Source organism: Nothoprocta perdicaria, unplaced genomic scaffold (genome assembly GCF_003342845.1).
Source record: "Nothoprocta perdicaria isolate Ctin4 unplaced genomic scaffold, notPer1 scaffold_6, whole genome shotgun sequence".
Lineage (NCBI taxonomy): Eukaryota > Metazoa > Chordata > Aves > Tinamiformes > Tinamidae > Nothoprocta > Nothoprocta perdicaria.
Genome location: NW_020455865.1, coordinates 4218272 through 4232293, shown reverse-complemented (window position 1 = coordinate 4232293; position 14022 = coordinate 4218272). Strand labels below are relative to the sequence as shown.

General features: G+C 56.3%; 2 protein-coding genes across 2 annotated transcripts; both read left to right on the top strand.

Annotated features, from left to right (window-relative positions):
* PRDM12 (PR/SET domain 12) lies at positions 1-6700 on the top strand. The gene is made up of 5 exons (XM_026049486.1): positions 1-214; positions 1147-1337; positions 2162-2317; positions 5698-5809; positions 6318-6700. Exons 1-5 carry the CDS (start codon positions 1-3, stop codon positions 6698-6700), a joined length of 1056 nt encoding a protein of 351 aa, XP_025905271.1.
* Positions 6701-8807: 2107 nt separating this feature from the next.
* Positions 8808-12859, top strand: EXOSC2 (exosome component 2). Its single transcript, XM_026049615.1, has 9 exons — positions 8808-8935; positions 9025-9126; positions 9214-9259; positions 9516-9605; positions 9934-9999; positions 10157-10225; positions 11419-11595; positions 11724-11852; positions 12203-12859. Exons 1-9 carry the CDS (start codon positions 8808-8810, stop codon positions 12281-12283), a joined length of 888 nt encoding a protein of 295 aa, XP_025905400.1. The 3' UTR covers positions 12284-12859.
* Positions 12860-14022: the final 1163 nt, after the last annotated feature.

Below are 14022 nucleotides of genomic sequence, written 5' to 3'. Positions count from 1 at the left end.
ATGATGGGCTCGGTGCTGCCCGCCGAAGCCCTGGTGCTCAAGCCCGGCCTGAAGCCGCAGGGCCTCTCGCTGGCCGAGGTGATCACGTCCGACATCCTGCACAGCTTCCTCTACGGCCGCTGGAGGAACGTCCTGGGCGAGCAGCTCTTCGAGGAGAAGAGCAGCCCCAAAACCGCCTTCACGGCCGAGGTGCTGGCCCAGTCCTTCTCCGGAGGTGAGTCCCGCCAGCGCCCCGCGCCCGCGCTCGCCAGCCGTGTAATAGCACTTGACTGCGCAAGAAGGGCTTTAAATTCATTTAGTTAACTTGGGCTTGACCTGAGAAAGTTCCCACTTAAACCGCGGGCTTAAGAGGGGGCAGAGGCGGGGGCCGGGGCCGCTTCTTTTCTCCGAGACGTCCCCCCGTCCTCATCGCGCATTCAGCAGCCCGGGACAATATCTTTTCTCTCGCCCCGGCATCGCCGGGGCGTCCCGGCTCCCTTTTCCCCTTCTCGGATTTCTGTTCCTCTCTTAATTTACCATGAAGGCTAATTCCATTTCCATTCACAATATGTCAACCATCTCATCTCCCCATTTTGTAAGAGGAATTCCTGGGCCCTTTTAAACAAGCCCTCGCGCCATTCAGGCACAATGTATTGCTACAGCATTCTTAAAGGACTAATGAATTTAGAATTAGCAATTTCTTTCTAGTTGAGTTTAATGAATGCAGATCACTTTAACAGCATGACAAATTGCTGGATGGGCCGAAATAGACACCATTTAACCCCCTTTCTCAGCCCCGCTCCCTCGCCCAGCCCGGGCTGCTTTTCCCAGGTAGCTCCTCAATGCCTTGCAGGGGAACCTTGTACGACATTGTAGGATCCCGCTTGGGCATTTAAAAGGCTCAGACCTGGGCCGGGGCTGGGGCTGCCGCCCGCCACAAAGCAGCGCTTTGTAGGTGCCAATGAGGGGGTCCCGACAGGCTCCTGCCCCCCTCGGGGCACCCCTGTTCACCCCCTTAACCCCGACGGAGCCGCCCCGACCTTGAGCTGGGGGAGGCTGGGGGGGGCCCTGGTGTCCGGGAGCTCCTGGCGAGGTAGAGGATGGGGGTGCAAGGCGGGTAGGAAGGCAGCGGGTCCCTTTCCCAACCCCTGTCCCTGATGCCCGCAGAGGTGCAGAAACTGTCCAGCCTGGTGCTGCCATCGGAAGTGATCATTGCGCAAAGCTCCATCCCTGGGGAAGGGCTGGGCATCTTCTCCAAGACCTGGATCAAGGCTGGCACGGAGATGGGACCTTTCACGGGCCGAGTCATCTCGCCGGAGCACGTGGACTTGTGCAAGAACAACAACCTCATGTGGGAGGTAAAGCCCGAGCGCAGCCCGCTCCGTGCGGCCGCCCCAGGGGGACGGGAGGAATCGGGCGTCAGGATCCAAGGTCTTTGTCTGGTGCTTTGTGCGGCACCGGGCAGCTCCCCTCCCTTCCCCGTACCTCAGTTTCCCCACTTATAAAAAGGAGAACTGGGCTCCCGTGGGGCTGGCTGGTTTTAGGAGACCCTCGGGTCCGCTGCAGACCGTGGTGCTCGGGATGATGCTCGTGGTGCAACCTGCTCCCAGAGAAGCCGGACGCGGCGGCGCCCGCTCCCCGGCTGCGGCACCGCGTCCTGCCGTGCCCTGCCGCAGTGAAACAGCAGGATGGTCCTGGCATCCCGCAGGACGGGAGCAATCGCCTCTGTGTCCCCACCCTGGTGCAAAACCCCTGACTTATTTTGTTTTTAATTGCTTAATAGAAGCTGACCTCATCTCTCCTGTCATGCCCCTTCCCCAGGGCACCTTCCGTGCACCTTCCTCCTCCTCTTGAGCTGCTGATCCTGCTTCTCCCTGTGGCAGCTGCAGGAATCCCGGCTCCCCAATGGGGGCTGAGCTGCATCCGAGTGCGGGGATCCCATCCCATGGGAATGACACGCCAGGGCCACCCCTGAAAGAATCCTGTCCGCAGCCACGGAGCAGCGAGGGTCTCGGCACCTCCGTCCGGAGGCGGCAGCTCTTGGCTCTTCCCTCACTCTGTGCTGGCCTTGCGGTCCCTCCAGCCGGGATCTTATTCCAGAGCATCCCCAGCCCCACAGCGTGATCCCCCCAGCAGGGATGAAGGGGCTTGATCGCGACCAACCTCCCGCTGCCCCTCGCAGGTCTTCAACGAGGACGGCACCGTGCGCTACTTCATCGATGCCAGCCAGGAGGACCACCGCAGCTGGATGACCTACATCAAGTGCGCCCGCAACGAGCAGGAGCAGAACCTCGAGGTGGTGCAGATCGGGAACAGCATCTTCTACAAGGCCATCGAGGTAAGGGGCTGGGAAGCAGCTTGCGAGGGGCCGGGATGCTGCCACCCCCACCCTGCAGACCCTCCTTTGCTCTGTGGCCCTTGGCTGGGGCACTGGTGGGAATGGGTGGTTGGTACACGGGGGCTTTGCTGGGGATGGCAGGGCTGGCACGGCCCCGATGGAGAAGGGAGCTCGGCACGGTGGGGATAAGGCCGTTGCTTGGCCATCGGGAAGCTCTGGGGTGCAGCAGGCCGGCGCGTTGCCCCCGCGGCCGGGCTGGGCTTCCCGCAGCGCGGAGCAGCCTTGGTCCTGGCGGCTCCCCCGGCGGGACCCGGAGGCACCAGGGGCTCTGGGTGAGCTCGGAGCAGAGGCCGGTGCCGACCCCAGGGACCCCCGGTGGCCCTGGGTGCGGCAGGGAGGTGTCCCCCATCCCGCAGCCTCCCCGAGGGAGATGCTCCAGGATGGAGGCGGCTGTTGGGCTCCTCCGGGGTGTCGCACGTGTCTGGGACGGGCAGCCCCAGGCAGGTGACAATGCGGACAGTCCTGTGTAGGGACTGTATCCCCATGAGCATCTTACCACTGTCCCTCGGGATGAGGGGTGGCCTGGAAAGGGTGAGGAAGGGCCTGGGGGAAGCCTTGGGAAGTGGGTTTTAGGATGAGCCAGGGCAGGTGCTGGTGGAGCCGGGATGGAGCTGGAGCCGGGATGGAGCTGGAGCAGAGGTGATGCTGCTGCCGGTGGAAGGTGCTGGCACCTGGGGGGTCTCAGCACTGCAGCTTCAGTTCCACGTGAGAGCAAGGACCTCTCCCATCCTGCCCATCCTTTGGAGTGGATGGATGTGGCTGGGAAAGGGCATGTGTGTTCACACGGATCCGATGGCCAGGGCAGCTCCGCAGACCTGTTTGGTGTCCCTGCTTAGAGGGAAGCAGCTGCTCCCTCCATCCGCAGCTCCTGCGCCAAGATGCAGCAGGATGGGGTCTGGGATCGCCGCAGCGGGATGGGATGGGAAAGGCGGGTGGGTGCCTATGGAAGCAAGGGGAGACGTGACCTTTCCAATGCAAGAGAGCTCCATGTCCAGCCAGGCTTTCCCATCCCGATCCATGCGCTGTTCTCGTGGCCCCTCGGGCTGTGTCCGAGTTGGAGAGCCGATGCTCCCGTGCCAGATGTGCCTGCTATGCCCGCACCTCCACGGCTACTTATTACTCTTATATTATGCAAGGAAATAACAGGGAATTACACCCTAACGCGGGTGTAATTAGGAACCCAGGCGTGTTCTCCCACCCCGCAGCCCCGCGCGTGCAGATGATGGGCAGGTGAGACGGGCGCTGGGCCGATGTGTGGAGGTCTCGGCTGGCACAATTAATCCTCAGGCTCCCGGCCGGGGTCAGCTTCCTCCCCTCGGCACAAACCGGGATACTGAAATGTAGGAGCACAAGTGCCAGGGAGGCAGCATTTTAGGAGGAGGATGCTGGCGTGTCCGTTCCTAGTGACATCCGTGCTCCTAATCCCGGGATACTGTGGGTCTCTCCCGGCCGTGCAGCAGGGAAGGAGTTGGCATTTTCCCTACAAAAACATGAGGAAGGGAAATATTTGAATGCAGGGGGCTGGGTCCCAGCTGCACAGGATGCACTGGGGACCGACATCCTTGGGGCTGTTGTTTGGGGTGCGCAGTGGGTCTGTGCACGCTGCAATGCTGCTCCGCTCGCTTTGCTTGAACTCCCTGGGGTTTGTGCACCCATCAAGGAAAGAGAAAAGAAGCAAGAGAGGGTTTTCCTTGCGTGGCTCTGCGCTCGCTGCTCCCGCAGCTCGGAGCTGCAGGGCACAAATGGGGCCTTGCAGAGAGCCGCAGGCTCCCTGTCCGGCCTCGCTGCTCTTGCTAGTCGCAAACCTGGGACTCGCATCATGAAACGGGGGCCGCCAGCAAAACCTGCTCTAAGGCAGCGCGTGCCGGGCAGGTACCTGCACAGGACGCGGGGACGCTGCTCTGATGTCCCTGATGCCACATGAGTCCCTGGGCACTTGGGCACTGTCACCCTCCTTGTCCCTGCCCGGGCCTCCGCACATCCCAGTGCTGCAGCATCCCGGCCCTATTGCCCCTGTGGGCACCTCTGGCAACGCTGTGCTCGCCCACCCACCACAAAGCCAGGTTTTATTGGGTGTCCTTCCCTCCTCCCTGCTGGTATTTCCCCCGTGTCACCCCCCTGCTCCTCCTGGGCAGGTCCCGGCAGCGGCTTGTGGCCCTCGAGCAGCGCGTTCCCGGGCAGCGAGGTGAATCCTCGCCGAGCTCCCGGCCGCCGCGGCGCCGCCGGGGGTTTGTGCCCAGCCCTGGGGTCGCTCCTGCAGGGAATCTGATCATATTGTATTAAAAAATATTTTCTGTTGGGGGAGAAACAGCATCAGCCTGGGATGGGAAGGGATGCTGGTTCCTCTGCCTTTCAGTGTGCTCAGCAGCCTGAGAGCTGCTTGTGCAGATGGAGGTTTAAATGTGAGGAGTCAAATTCCTCCTGCCCTCAGGTGCTCGGGATTAGGCCCGTTTTAAATGCTCCCCTGGTCTGTTACGATCTGCTTCAATAGGGCTTTTCCTAGACCCTCCTGTGCATGGAAAGCTGCTCTCCAAAGGAGAAGGTCCTTTCCTTTTCTGGATTGTATTTCCAGCACACCGGACCTGCTAGGGAAGTTAGATATCTATTTTAATAAAGTGATGAGGTTAGTCTGGGTGAGCACATCCCCTTTCCCGCTGCGGCCGCTCCTTGTGGGATGCTGCGAGCCGTGATTCCTTGGCTCCCAACACCCCCATGGGACGGGAACATAACGGGAACGACAGGGAAGGGGAAATTCCCCCGGCTCTGCAATGGGAGCAGCGCTGGGGCAGAAGCCTTTCCTGGACCCAGAGCCTTTCCCGGTGCGCCCTGCTCTTTGCTGATCCTGCTGCGTTGCCACCCAAATGTGGGGGTCAAAGGGAAGGGGACCCTGCCCGTGCGGTGGTTCGGTGCTCCCTGCTGTGCCTGGAGCCCAAACGCTCCGTGTCGCTCCGCGTTGCTCCTGTGCCGGCCCCGGCTCTGCCTTCTCGCTCATCCCTGCGTATTTCTGTGCGCGCGGCTGCGTCCTGGCCACCCTGAATAACAGGGACGCCCCTGTCCTTCGCTCCGGGCACGCCGGCTCTGCCCGCGGGTCTGTAGCCACCCCTTGAGCACCGCGGTGTTTGTGACCCGGCCCGGGGGGACCTTGCCGTGCATTTGTTTCCTTCGTGGTGCCTTTGGGCATGTGCCGCTGCCTCGGGGCCCCACGGCAGCTCCGGGTCCCTCGGGGAGGTGCCGGAGGCGAGCGTGGGTCCCAAGGGATGGCGCAAGGAGCCGTTTGCCGCCCTCTCCTGACGCTCCCGTCTCCGTGTCCCTCTCTGCAGATGATCCCCCCGGACCAGGAGCTGCTCGTGTGGTACGGGAACTCCCACAACACCTTCCTGGGCATCCCCGGCGTGCCGGGGCTGGAAGAGGAGCAGAAGAAGAACAAGCACGGTAGGTAACACCAGGATGGATTGCAGGAGCAGCTCCTCTGCCCTCGTCCCTGAGGCCAGGGGAGGGAACGGGACATGGGGTAGGGATATCCCATGGGACACGCGAGACCCTCCGGCTCCATGGGGCGAAGGCAGGGACCTTGCCGCAGCAGAGCCCGTCTCAGAGAGGTCCTATGGAGGCTGGGCAGGTGCCTAGTAATTGAAGGGCCCCTGTGAAATGCCGAGGGGATAAAGTCACCGGTTTCCCTGCTTGGCATTAATGCCACAGTCCTGTGGATTGTTTATTTCTCCCCAAATCGCCCTGTCCTTGGAGCCCGGTGGGGGCAATGTCAGAGGCAGAGCAGACGCTGCGTCGGAGGCGAGGAGAGCAACCCCCTGCCCCAAACCCAGGGAAAGCGCTCGCAGCTCCAGCCCCGTCCCACCGCGGCGAGCGGGAACGGGGGCAGCGGGAAGCGGCCGGGCGGGACGCGGCCCCTCACGGCGCCGTCCCCGCGCGCTCTCGTCCCCAGAGGATTTCCACGCGGCGGAGGCGGGCGCCAGCAGCACGGGCCGCATGCGCTGCGTCATCTGCCACCGCGGCTTCAACTCCCGCAGCAACCTGCGCTCCCACATGCGCATCCACACGCTGGACAAGCCCTTCGTGTGCCGCTTCTGCAACCGCCGCTTCAGCCAGTCCTCCACGCTGCGCAACCACGTGCGCCTGCACACGGGCGAGCGGCCCTACAAGTGCCAGGTGTGCCAGAGCGCCTACTCGCAGCTGGCCGGGCTGCGGGCGCACCAGAAGAGCGCCCGCCACCGGCCCCCCAACGCCTCCCTGCAGGCGCACTCGCCCGCGCTGCCCGTGCCCCATCCCGCCTCGCTGGCACATCACATCCCCACCATGGTGCTGTGAGCGGCCGCGGCGGCGCCCGCCCGACGGGCTCCGCTCTGGGTGTGGAGCGGGGCGCTCCGGTGTCCCCACCGCTGTCCGTGTGGGGTTTGGAGGGAGGCTCTGCCACCCCCTGGATGGTGCCCTGATGGGTGCTCCCGTGGGAAAGGTGGAACAGGGTGTCCCCGGAGGTGGCAGGGTGGCCAAAGGGATCGTGCTTCCAAGGGTGGGATGCTGCGGGTGGATCAGGCACCAAAAGTTCCACAGGAACTTCAGGAAACGTTTCCTAACAGTGAGGGTGACAGAGCCCTGGAACAGGCTGCCCAGAGAGGCTGTGGAGTCTCCTTCTTTGGAGATCTTTAAGACCTACTTGGACGCAGCCCTGTGCCATGTGCTCTAGGTCCCCCTGCATGTGCAGGTAGGTTGGTCTAGATGACCTCCGAGGTCCCTTCCAACCTTAGAACCATAGAAGCATTCCATGATTCTACGGTTCTGTGATTTGGGGCAGCCCCAAAGCCGAGTCACCCATAGGGTTTTGCAGTTAATTGGGTGGAAGGAGAAATCCTCCTTCTCCTCCTCTGCTCTGGTGTGAGCCCCATGGGGACACACTCCCCGATCCCCATAGGGGCCATCCCCTTCGTGCCCTCCACCCTGGAGCAGCAGGCTCTTCCCAAGGGAGACACGGCCAAGCGCCAGCGCGGCCCCTTTGGGAGCCCTGTCCCCACAGGGGTGTCCCCAATGGCGAGAGGCCACCAGGACACCCCCGGCCACCCATGTGCCACCCGGAGATGCCCCATCCACAGGCAGGTGTTGGAGGGGTCCCATTGCTCCAGATGGAGACCACGGCTCCCCACAGCCTTTCGGAGCATTTAAATTTACTTCTACTGCCCTCTGGGGACAGAAAAGACGGTCCCCAGGGCCGGCTCCGTCCCCAAGGACAACTCTAGGAGCCCTCTGGAGTCCTGCAGCAAGCCGAGGGGGGTCTGTATCATAAAGCTTAAAAGAAGGTATCTAATATTAATTATACGTCTAAGGTGTATAAAGTTATCACAAACTGTGTTTTACTTCCAGAAAAAAAAAAAGAGAAAAACTGTCACTTTAACTTTGTAAATATTTATGTAAAACATTATTTACAAAACTTTGATATTATATATTATTTGATTGTATATGTACACAGTGTAAATACATTTGTACCTCTCTTGTATTCTAAATAAAAGCTACTTGGAACATTTATCATTTGGAAGAGGGGCCGTTGCGGGAGCTTTATTTGGCTCTGCGCCCGGCGCAGCCTGGGCTTTGCAGATAGATATATAGATATTTGATAGACAGATATTTGATAGGTAAATCTATAAATAATGGTGATATTTCTGGAATGATGGGCTGCAGATACAGGCCTTGCTTGAAAGAGGAATTTTGCTCTTGGTCTGGGGCAGGTGAATCAGACCTAAAGGGCCTCGCTCGCTGCTTTTTCTCAGTTCTTTTTGCACCACTTAATCCATGTTTGAATGAAATGAGTAAGGCTTTCACACAAACATGTGACATATATATATATGTTATGTATAAGAACATATACCTCCCTGTGGGATGCAGTGCACTGCGGCCTCACCGCCGGTTATTACATGCAGCCCCTCGGCCGCGTGCGCCGCAGGGTTATATTGCTGGGAATGCACAAATTCAGCGAGGAAAGGCTGTGTTTGGGTTGGTTTGGGGTTTTTTTAACCCATAAAATGTGATTTTTGGGGAAGTGTCTACAGTTCTTTCCTGCTTTTTTCCAGAGGTCCACCCTTGGGCCTGCAGTCCTTGGGGCAGCTCTCCTTGAGGATGGCACTGGCTGTGGGGTGGGGGAGATCGGTTATGGGGCAAATCTCCCCCTTCAGCCCCTTCCTTGGGGGAATATGGGGGGGAGAAGCGCTTTCCCTCACTAAACATGGCCCCCTGTCCCTTCGGATCCCGGCGCGGTGAAGCCCACGCCTTCTTTTCCCGCCAGCACCCAAGATGGCCGCCGAGGAGCCGCTATTGCCGCCGACCGCCCTCACCCAAGATGGCGCCGGCCCGGCCTCAAGGCGCGCCCTTGCCAGCGCTCGGCATGGCGGGCGGAAGGCGCGTGCGGAAGGGGGGGCGAGGCGACAACATGGCGGCCATAGACATACGGCTGCCGGTGGCGCGCAAGGCGCTCAAGGCGCTGAAGGAGAGCGCGGGCGGCGAGAAGCACCTGGTGGCGCCGGGGGACATCATCACCACGGACACGGGCTACATGAGGTGGGGGCGGCCGGCCGGCCTGGCCCGCCGCGGGCGGCAGCGCGCTGGGCCCGGCTGTTCACTCCCCGCTGCGGCCGCTGTCCCCACAGGGGCCACGGCACCTACGTGGAGGACGAGAAGCTCATCGCCTCGGTGGCCGGCGTCGTGGAGAGGGTCAACAAGCTGGTGTACGTCAAGGCGCTGAAGACGAGGTGCGAGCTCCGCAACGTGCCCGCTCCATGTTCCTGAGGGCCCTTCCCAGCCAGGGTGATTCCCTGATTCTGTGATTCCCGCCCTAGGTACAACGGCGAGGTTGGCGACATCGTCGTGGGGCGCATCACCGAGGTAACCTCGCGGGTGGACGGGCCCTCCTTCCCATCGAGATGCCAGTTTTTTCCTGTGATGAAGCGGGAACTGGGGCTTGGCTTGTATGGAAAGCCCTGGATTGACTGGCTGGTGACATCCCTGCCTGCTCCAGAGCATCCTTGTGCTCCTGAACATCCCTTGGCCCATGTGTCCTTGTGCTTTGCGACAACTGAGTGAAGAGCTTTTGTTCAGTTCTATTTATGAGCATGTATCAACAGGTTATTTTCTTTTCCAGGTTCAGCAGAAGCGATGGAAGGTGGAAACCAACTCCAGGCTGGATTCCGTCTTGCTGCTGTCATCTATGAATTTACCCGGTGGGGAGCTGGTGAGTACAGCTCGTGCAGAACTCGTGCTGTTTCTCTGGCTGCGAGATGGGCACTGAGAAGCCAGGAGGCTCTGGAGCCTCTCCCAGGGTTCACACTTACGTAGCATTAGTGTTTGCAGGTGGTTTTGTGGAGCTCTGGCATCATTATTTAACTCTTAATGTTATTTGGACCTTGGCACCAGTGATTGAAATATCAGAGCTTTGCTTTTCCCTGTTGCCAAGATTGTTTTGCATGGCATCATAAGGAGGAGAGCCCTTTAGTGTGGGAATTGATTTAGGTGTTCCCATCCTGGGCCACGTGTAACTTTTCTCCCATTCTGCTTTTCAGAGAAGGAGATCAGCAGAAGATGAGCTTGCAATGAGGGACTATTTGCAGGAAGGGGACCTCATCAGCGTATCCTTCCACTGCTTGTGTTCAGAGAGAAGCCCCAAGGGGCCTGGGTGAGAGCAGCTAGACCTTAGCAAGCCCTGCTCATAAGGAGAGTCCTCTGCCTTGGGCAGTGGGCAGTGGGTGGCATCAGGGAGCTTGTTTCCTTAAGTGGCACTGACAGGCAGAAGTCCAGTCTGTGTTTTCTGATGGGGCTGTGTCGCTGCACACACGGAGCCTGAAATATGGGAAGGTAAGTTGCTCAAAAGCACCCCGTCTTGGCCTAATTCTGCTCCAGTTGACTTGTATGGGAATGCCTCTACTGGTGCTGAGTATTTCGTAGATTTTCAAATGTGAAGCTGGTTGGAGTTTGAAGCAGATCAGAGCTCTTTCTGTGATGGTCTCCCCTTGCTGCAAGAAATGGGGTGTGAGAAGGATGAGGGGAGAGTGACGATCCCTTAGCAAAGCTCTGATGGGCTCTGTATTATCCTTCATCAGTTCCTGCTAGCTTGGTGGTCCTGCACTAGAAGGTCAGGCCCTTCCTAAATACAGGACAAGTCAGCAGAATTTCTTTGGCTTTGTGTCAGAGTAGCAGCAGGATTGGGCCTTTGGGGATTTTTTTCTTTAAGGGAAAAAAAGCTCTGGAATAGAGCAGAGTATTGTTGGCATCTATTCTGACAGGTAGGAAAGGATCTTAGCTCCCAAACGGGAAAACACATCAGAGTTCTTCATGCAAAGGGAATGCCCTTGAGTTGTCCTTTGGACCACAGTCCTCCCTGTCCACAACTGCAGGCTGCGAGTCCTGTTTCCCCCACTAGCCCTTTGGGCAGTAAACCCTGTGGAGAAAAGAGCTTCTGGCTCAAACTTGCTAACTCCTTTTCTGCAGGCCATTGCCCTTGTAACTTGTTTCTCTCCCCAGGGCTCTATTTTAGGCTTTATACGGTTGGCATTTATCTCTGGTTTTGTGCATTGTAATAAGCCAAGGGGCCATTGGAGCGTAGGCTGCAGTTTGGGATTACCAGACCAAAGGTATTAGCATTTAAAAGATGAAAGCAAAGTGTGCTTATTGCACAAAGGGTGAAGGACAGCTATTGGATTAAAAGGGAAAGTGTTCTGCTAAATTGGGCTTCTCGCTCTTCATTTTTTTCTGCAGGGATGGTTGATGTGTCGTTACGATCAGGATATTATTAACATTTGTGCTAAGAATGTAGAGCAGTCTTCAGCTTCAAAGGGCTACACAGGCATTAGTTAATCTTCCCAGCACTCCCAGAGGCCGGCAGGTTTTCTAAGCGCTGTTTCACAGGAAAGGATGTTAAAGCTGGCTGGTTAAGAGACCAAGAATGGAGGGCATGTCAGTGACCCCACGTATCTGTGGTGGGTTGTATCTCACCCCACGTATCTGTGGTGGGTCGTATCTCACGCTAAGTCTGGTGGTCTGTTTTTCAGCTCGGCCAAGGTGTGCTTGTTCAGGTCTCCCCCTCGCTCGTGAAGCGCCAGAAGACTCATTTCCACGACTTGCCCTGTGGTGCCTCTGTGATCCTCGGCAACAACGGCTTCATCTGGATCTACCCAACTCCAGAGCAGAAAGATGAGGAGGCTGGGGGCTTCACCACCAACCTGGAGGTGAGGGGACGGGGAGTGTGACAAACCTCCCCTTAATTTACTAGTCTGACACAGTCGCAAGAGGCTTTGTTATAATAAATGCATATTGTTTCACTGTGTATTCATCTCTTTTCCCTGTTGTTCCTCAGCCAGTCCCCTTGTCTGACCGGGAGGTGATCTCACGGCTCCGGAACTGCATTGTGGCTCTGATTACTCATAAGCTGATGCTTTTTGACACCAGCATCCTGTATTGCTATGAAGCATCCCTTCCCCATCAGGTACAAAAGTCAGGGTTTGCTTTATTCCATGCCATGGGGAGGGGTGGGAACGCCACATCAGCTGCTAACCAAGTCAGTAAGTTATGTGCCAGTTCTTCCTTCCTTTTCCAAATGAGATCCAGTTGTAAGTGATAGGTTGTGATAAGTGATAAGTTGTAAGTGATCTCTGTAAGACTGCCAGCCAGGAGGAAGTTAATGTTGTCTTGGAACCTCTGCAATGATAGTCCTGTTTACCCAGAACCCTTTGAAGGTATCTCACTTGTTGCTGTGTGCCAGGGGCCCTTGTCCTCATTGTGAGCAAAGGTAGCAGTCACTCTTCAGTCCTAATATTACTCTTCTTTCTGCTGCAGATCAAAGATATTATCAAACCAGAGGTGATGGAGGAGATCGTGCTGGAAACTCAACAGAGATTGCTGGATCTGGAGGGATAGGGCAGAAGTGGTCATTTGAAGTCCCACTATGGCAGCTTTGGATTTTTTTGTTTTGTTTTGTTTTCAATATCCCAGTCCCTAGCATTCATTCCACGATTCGGAAAGCACCCTAATTCATCATTTTAATTACTAGAATATCTCATTAACCCTACAAAATGGCTTAGACTTTAGTACACTAGCCTTTTAGTGCAGCAGTCTGAAAAATGGACTCTACCCTTTGTGAAGATGCAGGTGTAACTGGACATCTCTTATTGTGCTCCTTGCTGTGTGTAGCGCCTCTGAATTTGGTGCAGAGTGATAGAGAGATGGGGTGAATTTTGTTTTCCTCTCCACAAAGGCTTTCTAAATGGTTTTGTTTTTTCTTTACTGTGATAGAGATCTATCAGTCTGTGACTCCAACTGAGAGCTCTTTGTCTCTTAAAGAATACAGATCACAGGAACAAGTCTGATGGGAGGAGAAATTAAATTTTTTAGAGTGTCCTCAACCTGCTAACTGTTCATGGCTTGTGTATCTCAAAGTTTTGGGAGCGGATGTATCGTGATGTGACTGCCCACGAGTCAGGTAGCTATTTTGACGGGTGAGCAATGCCCTCTCAGTCCCTCTAGGCACTATCTGTATCCTGCTGGGTCCTTTTATGTGCCTGATACAGTAAGCTCCTCCTCTAAAGAGGCTTCGGTATTGTTTTCTATTAAATATTTCACATTTCAATAAATATTTTTGAAAGAGAAATTAGCCCTTCAGGAGTGTGCATATTGGCTTGTCTTTCTCCAGAACGACTTGGGTCTAGCTCAAGAGCTGCAGTTGGCTCAAACTTTGTTGTGCCAGGACACTCAAAGTGGTTGCTGTGTCTTATGACATCTCCTTCAACTATTGCTCTTCACTCCATTCAAGCAGAGCTTCACCTTTTTCTCCAGCATATCTTCTGTGAAGAGTTCTTCTTCTAAGGTAGATTGCCTGGCAGTGACTCATGCTCAACATCACTTTGCTGCAAAATCCCCGTGGAGTGGTGAGTCATGCAGCTGTGCCTGGGGCAAGTGGGGAGCTCAGCAGGACACTGGCAGAGATGCTCAGTGGTTAGAGCTGGGAATGTTGGGTTAGGTGCTGGCAGTGAGTCTCTTCCCTGTACAGAATGGTGGTGGTGATTTTATTTGAATGTCCTCTCAGATCTTTAGTGCTGCGTTAGAATTGTTTATATTATGTATGTTAGAGCTGTTTGCAGCATAGTGCTACCTCTGTTAAAAAGGCTGAAGAAGCAAAAATCTAGCCTAAATGGCACTGAAGCTGTTTTTAACATAGGGAATTCTCATGCTTGCCCTAGGCAAAAAGAAAAATCCTTTGCTCAGTCTTGGGAACTAGAACTATCCTTCTAGTTGCTTCTCATCCAATTCTGACTGCTCTGACCGTGGCCCAGAGTAAGCACTAGGTGGCAGCTTCTGATTGTGTTTGTAATGTTAATCTTTCCCTGCAGCTCTGCCTTGTTGCAGTGCCAGAAAGCCAGGGCTGGATGTTTGCCCAAATACTACAGCATTTGGGCATTGCTGCTGCCCAAATACTGAAGCATTATGGAGCTCAGTGGCTAAGGACAGGCAAGGATATGGGCAGCCTATTCTGATATTGCACAGCTGGGACTTTGGTCTATACTGCCTCTGTAAAACAGTATTTAAGTTCCTGAGGATGTCTCTGGAAAGCTCCATGCAATGAGCCTGGAATTGCTATTCTGAATTCTGTGAGGATTTCC

Bases quoted from the DNA above. Each gene is read 5' to 3' on its own strand.
- EXOSC2 (XM_026049615.1), top strand. From the start codon at position 8,808: ATGGCGGCCATAGACATACGGCTGCCGGTGGCGCGCAAGGCGCTCAAG. The intron at 8,936-9,024 runs GTGGGGGCGGCC...CTGTCCCCACAG, and splicing joins ACGGACACGGGCTACATGAG to GGGCCACGGCACCTACGTGG. The intron at 9,127-9,213 runs GTGCGAGCTCCG...TTCCCGCCCTAG, and splicing joins GTCAAGGCGCTGAAGACGAG to GTACAACGGCGAGGTTGGCG.
- PRDM12 (XM_026049486.1), top strand. From the start codon at position 1: ATGATGGGCTCGGTGCTGCCCGCCGAAGCCCTGGTGCTCAAGCCCGGC. The intron at 1,338-2,161 runs GTAAAGCCCGAG...TGCCCCTCGCAG, and splicing joins ACAACAACCTCATGTGGGAG to GTCTTCAACGAGGACGGCAC. The intron at 5,810-6,317 runs GTAGGTAACACC...TCTCGTCCCCAG, and splicing joins GCAGAAGAAGAACAAGCACG to AGGATTTCCACGCGGCGGAG.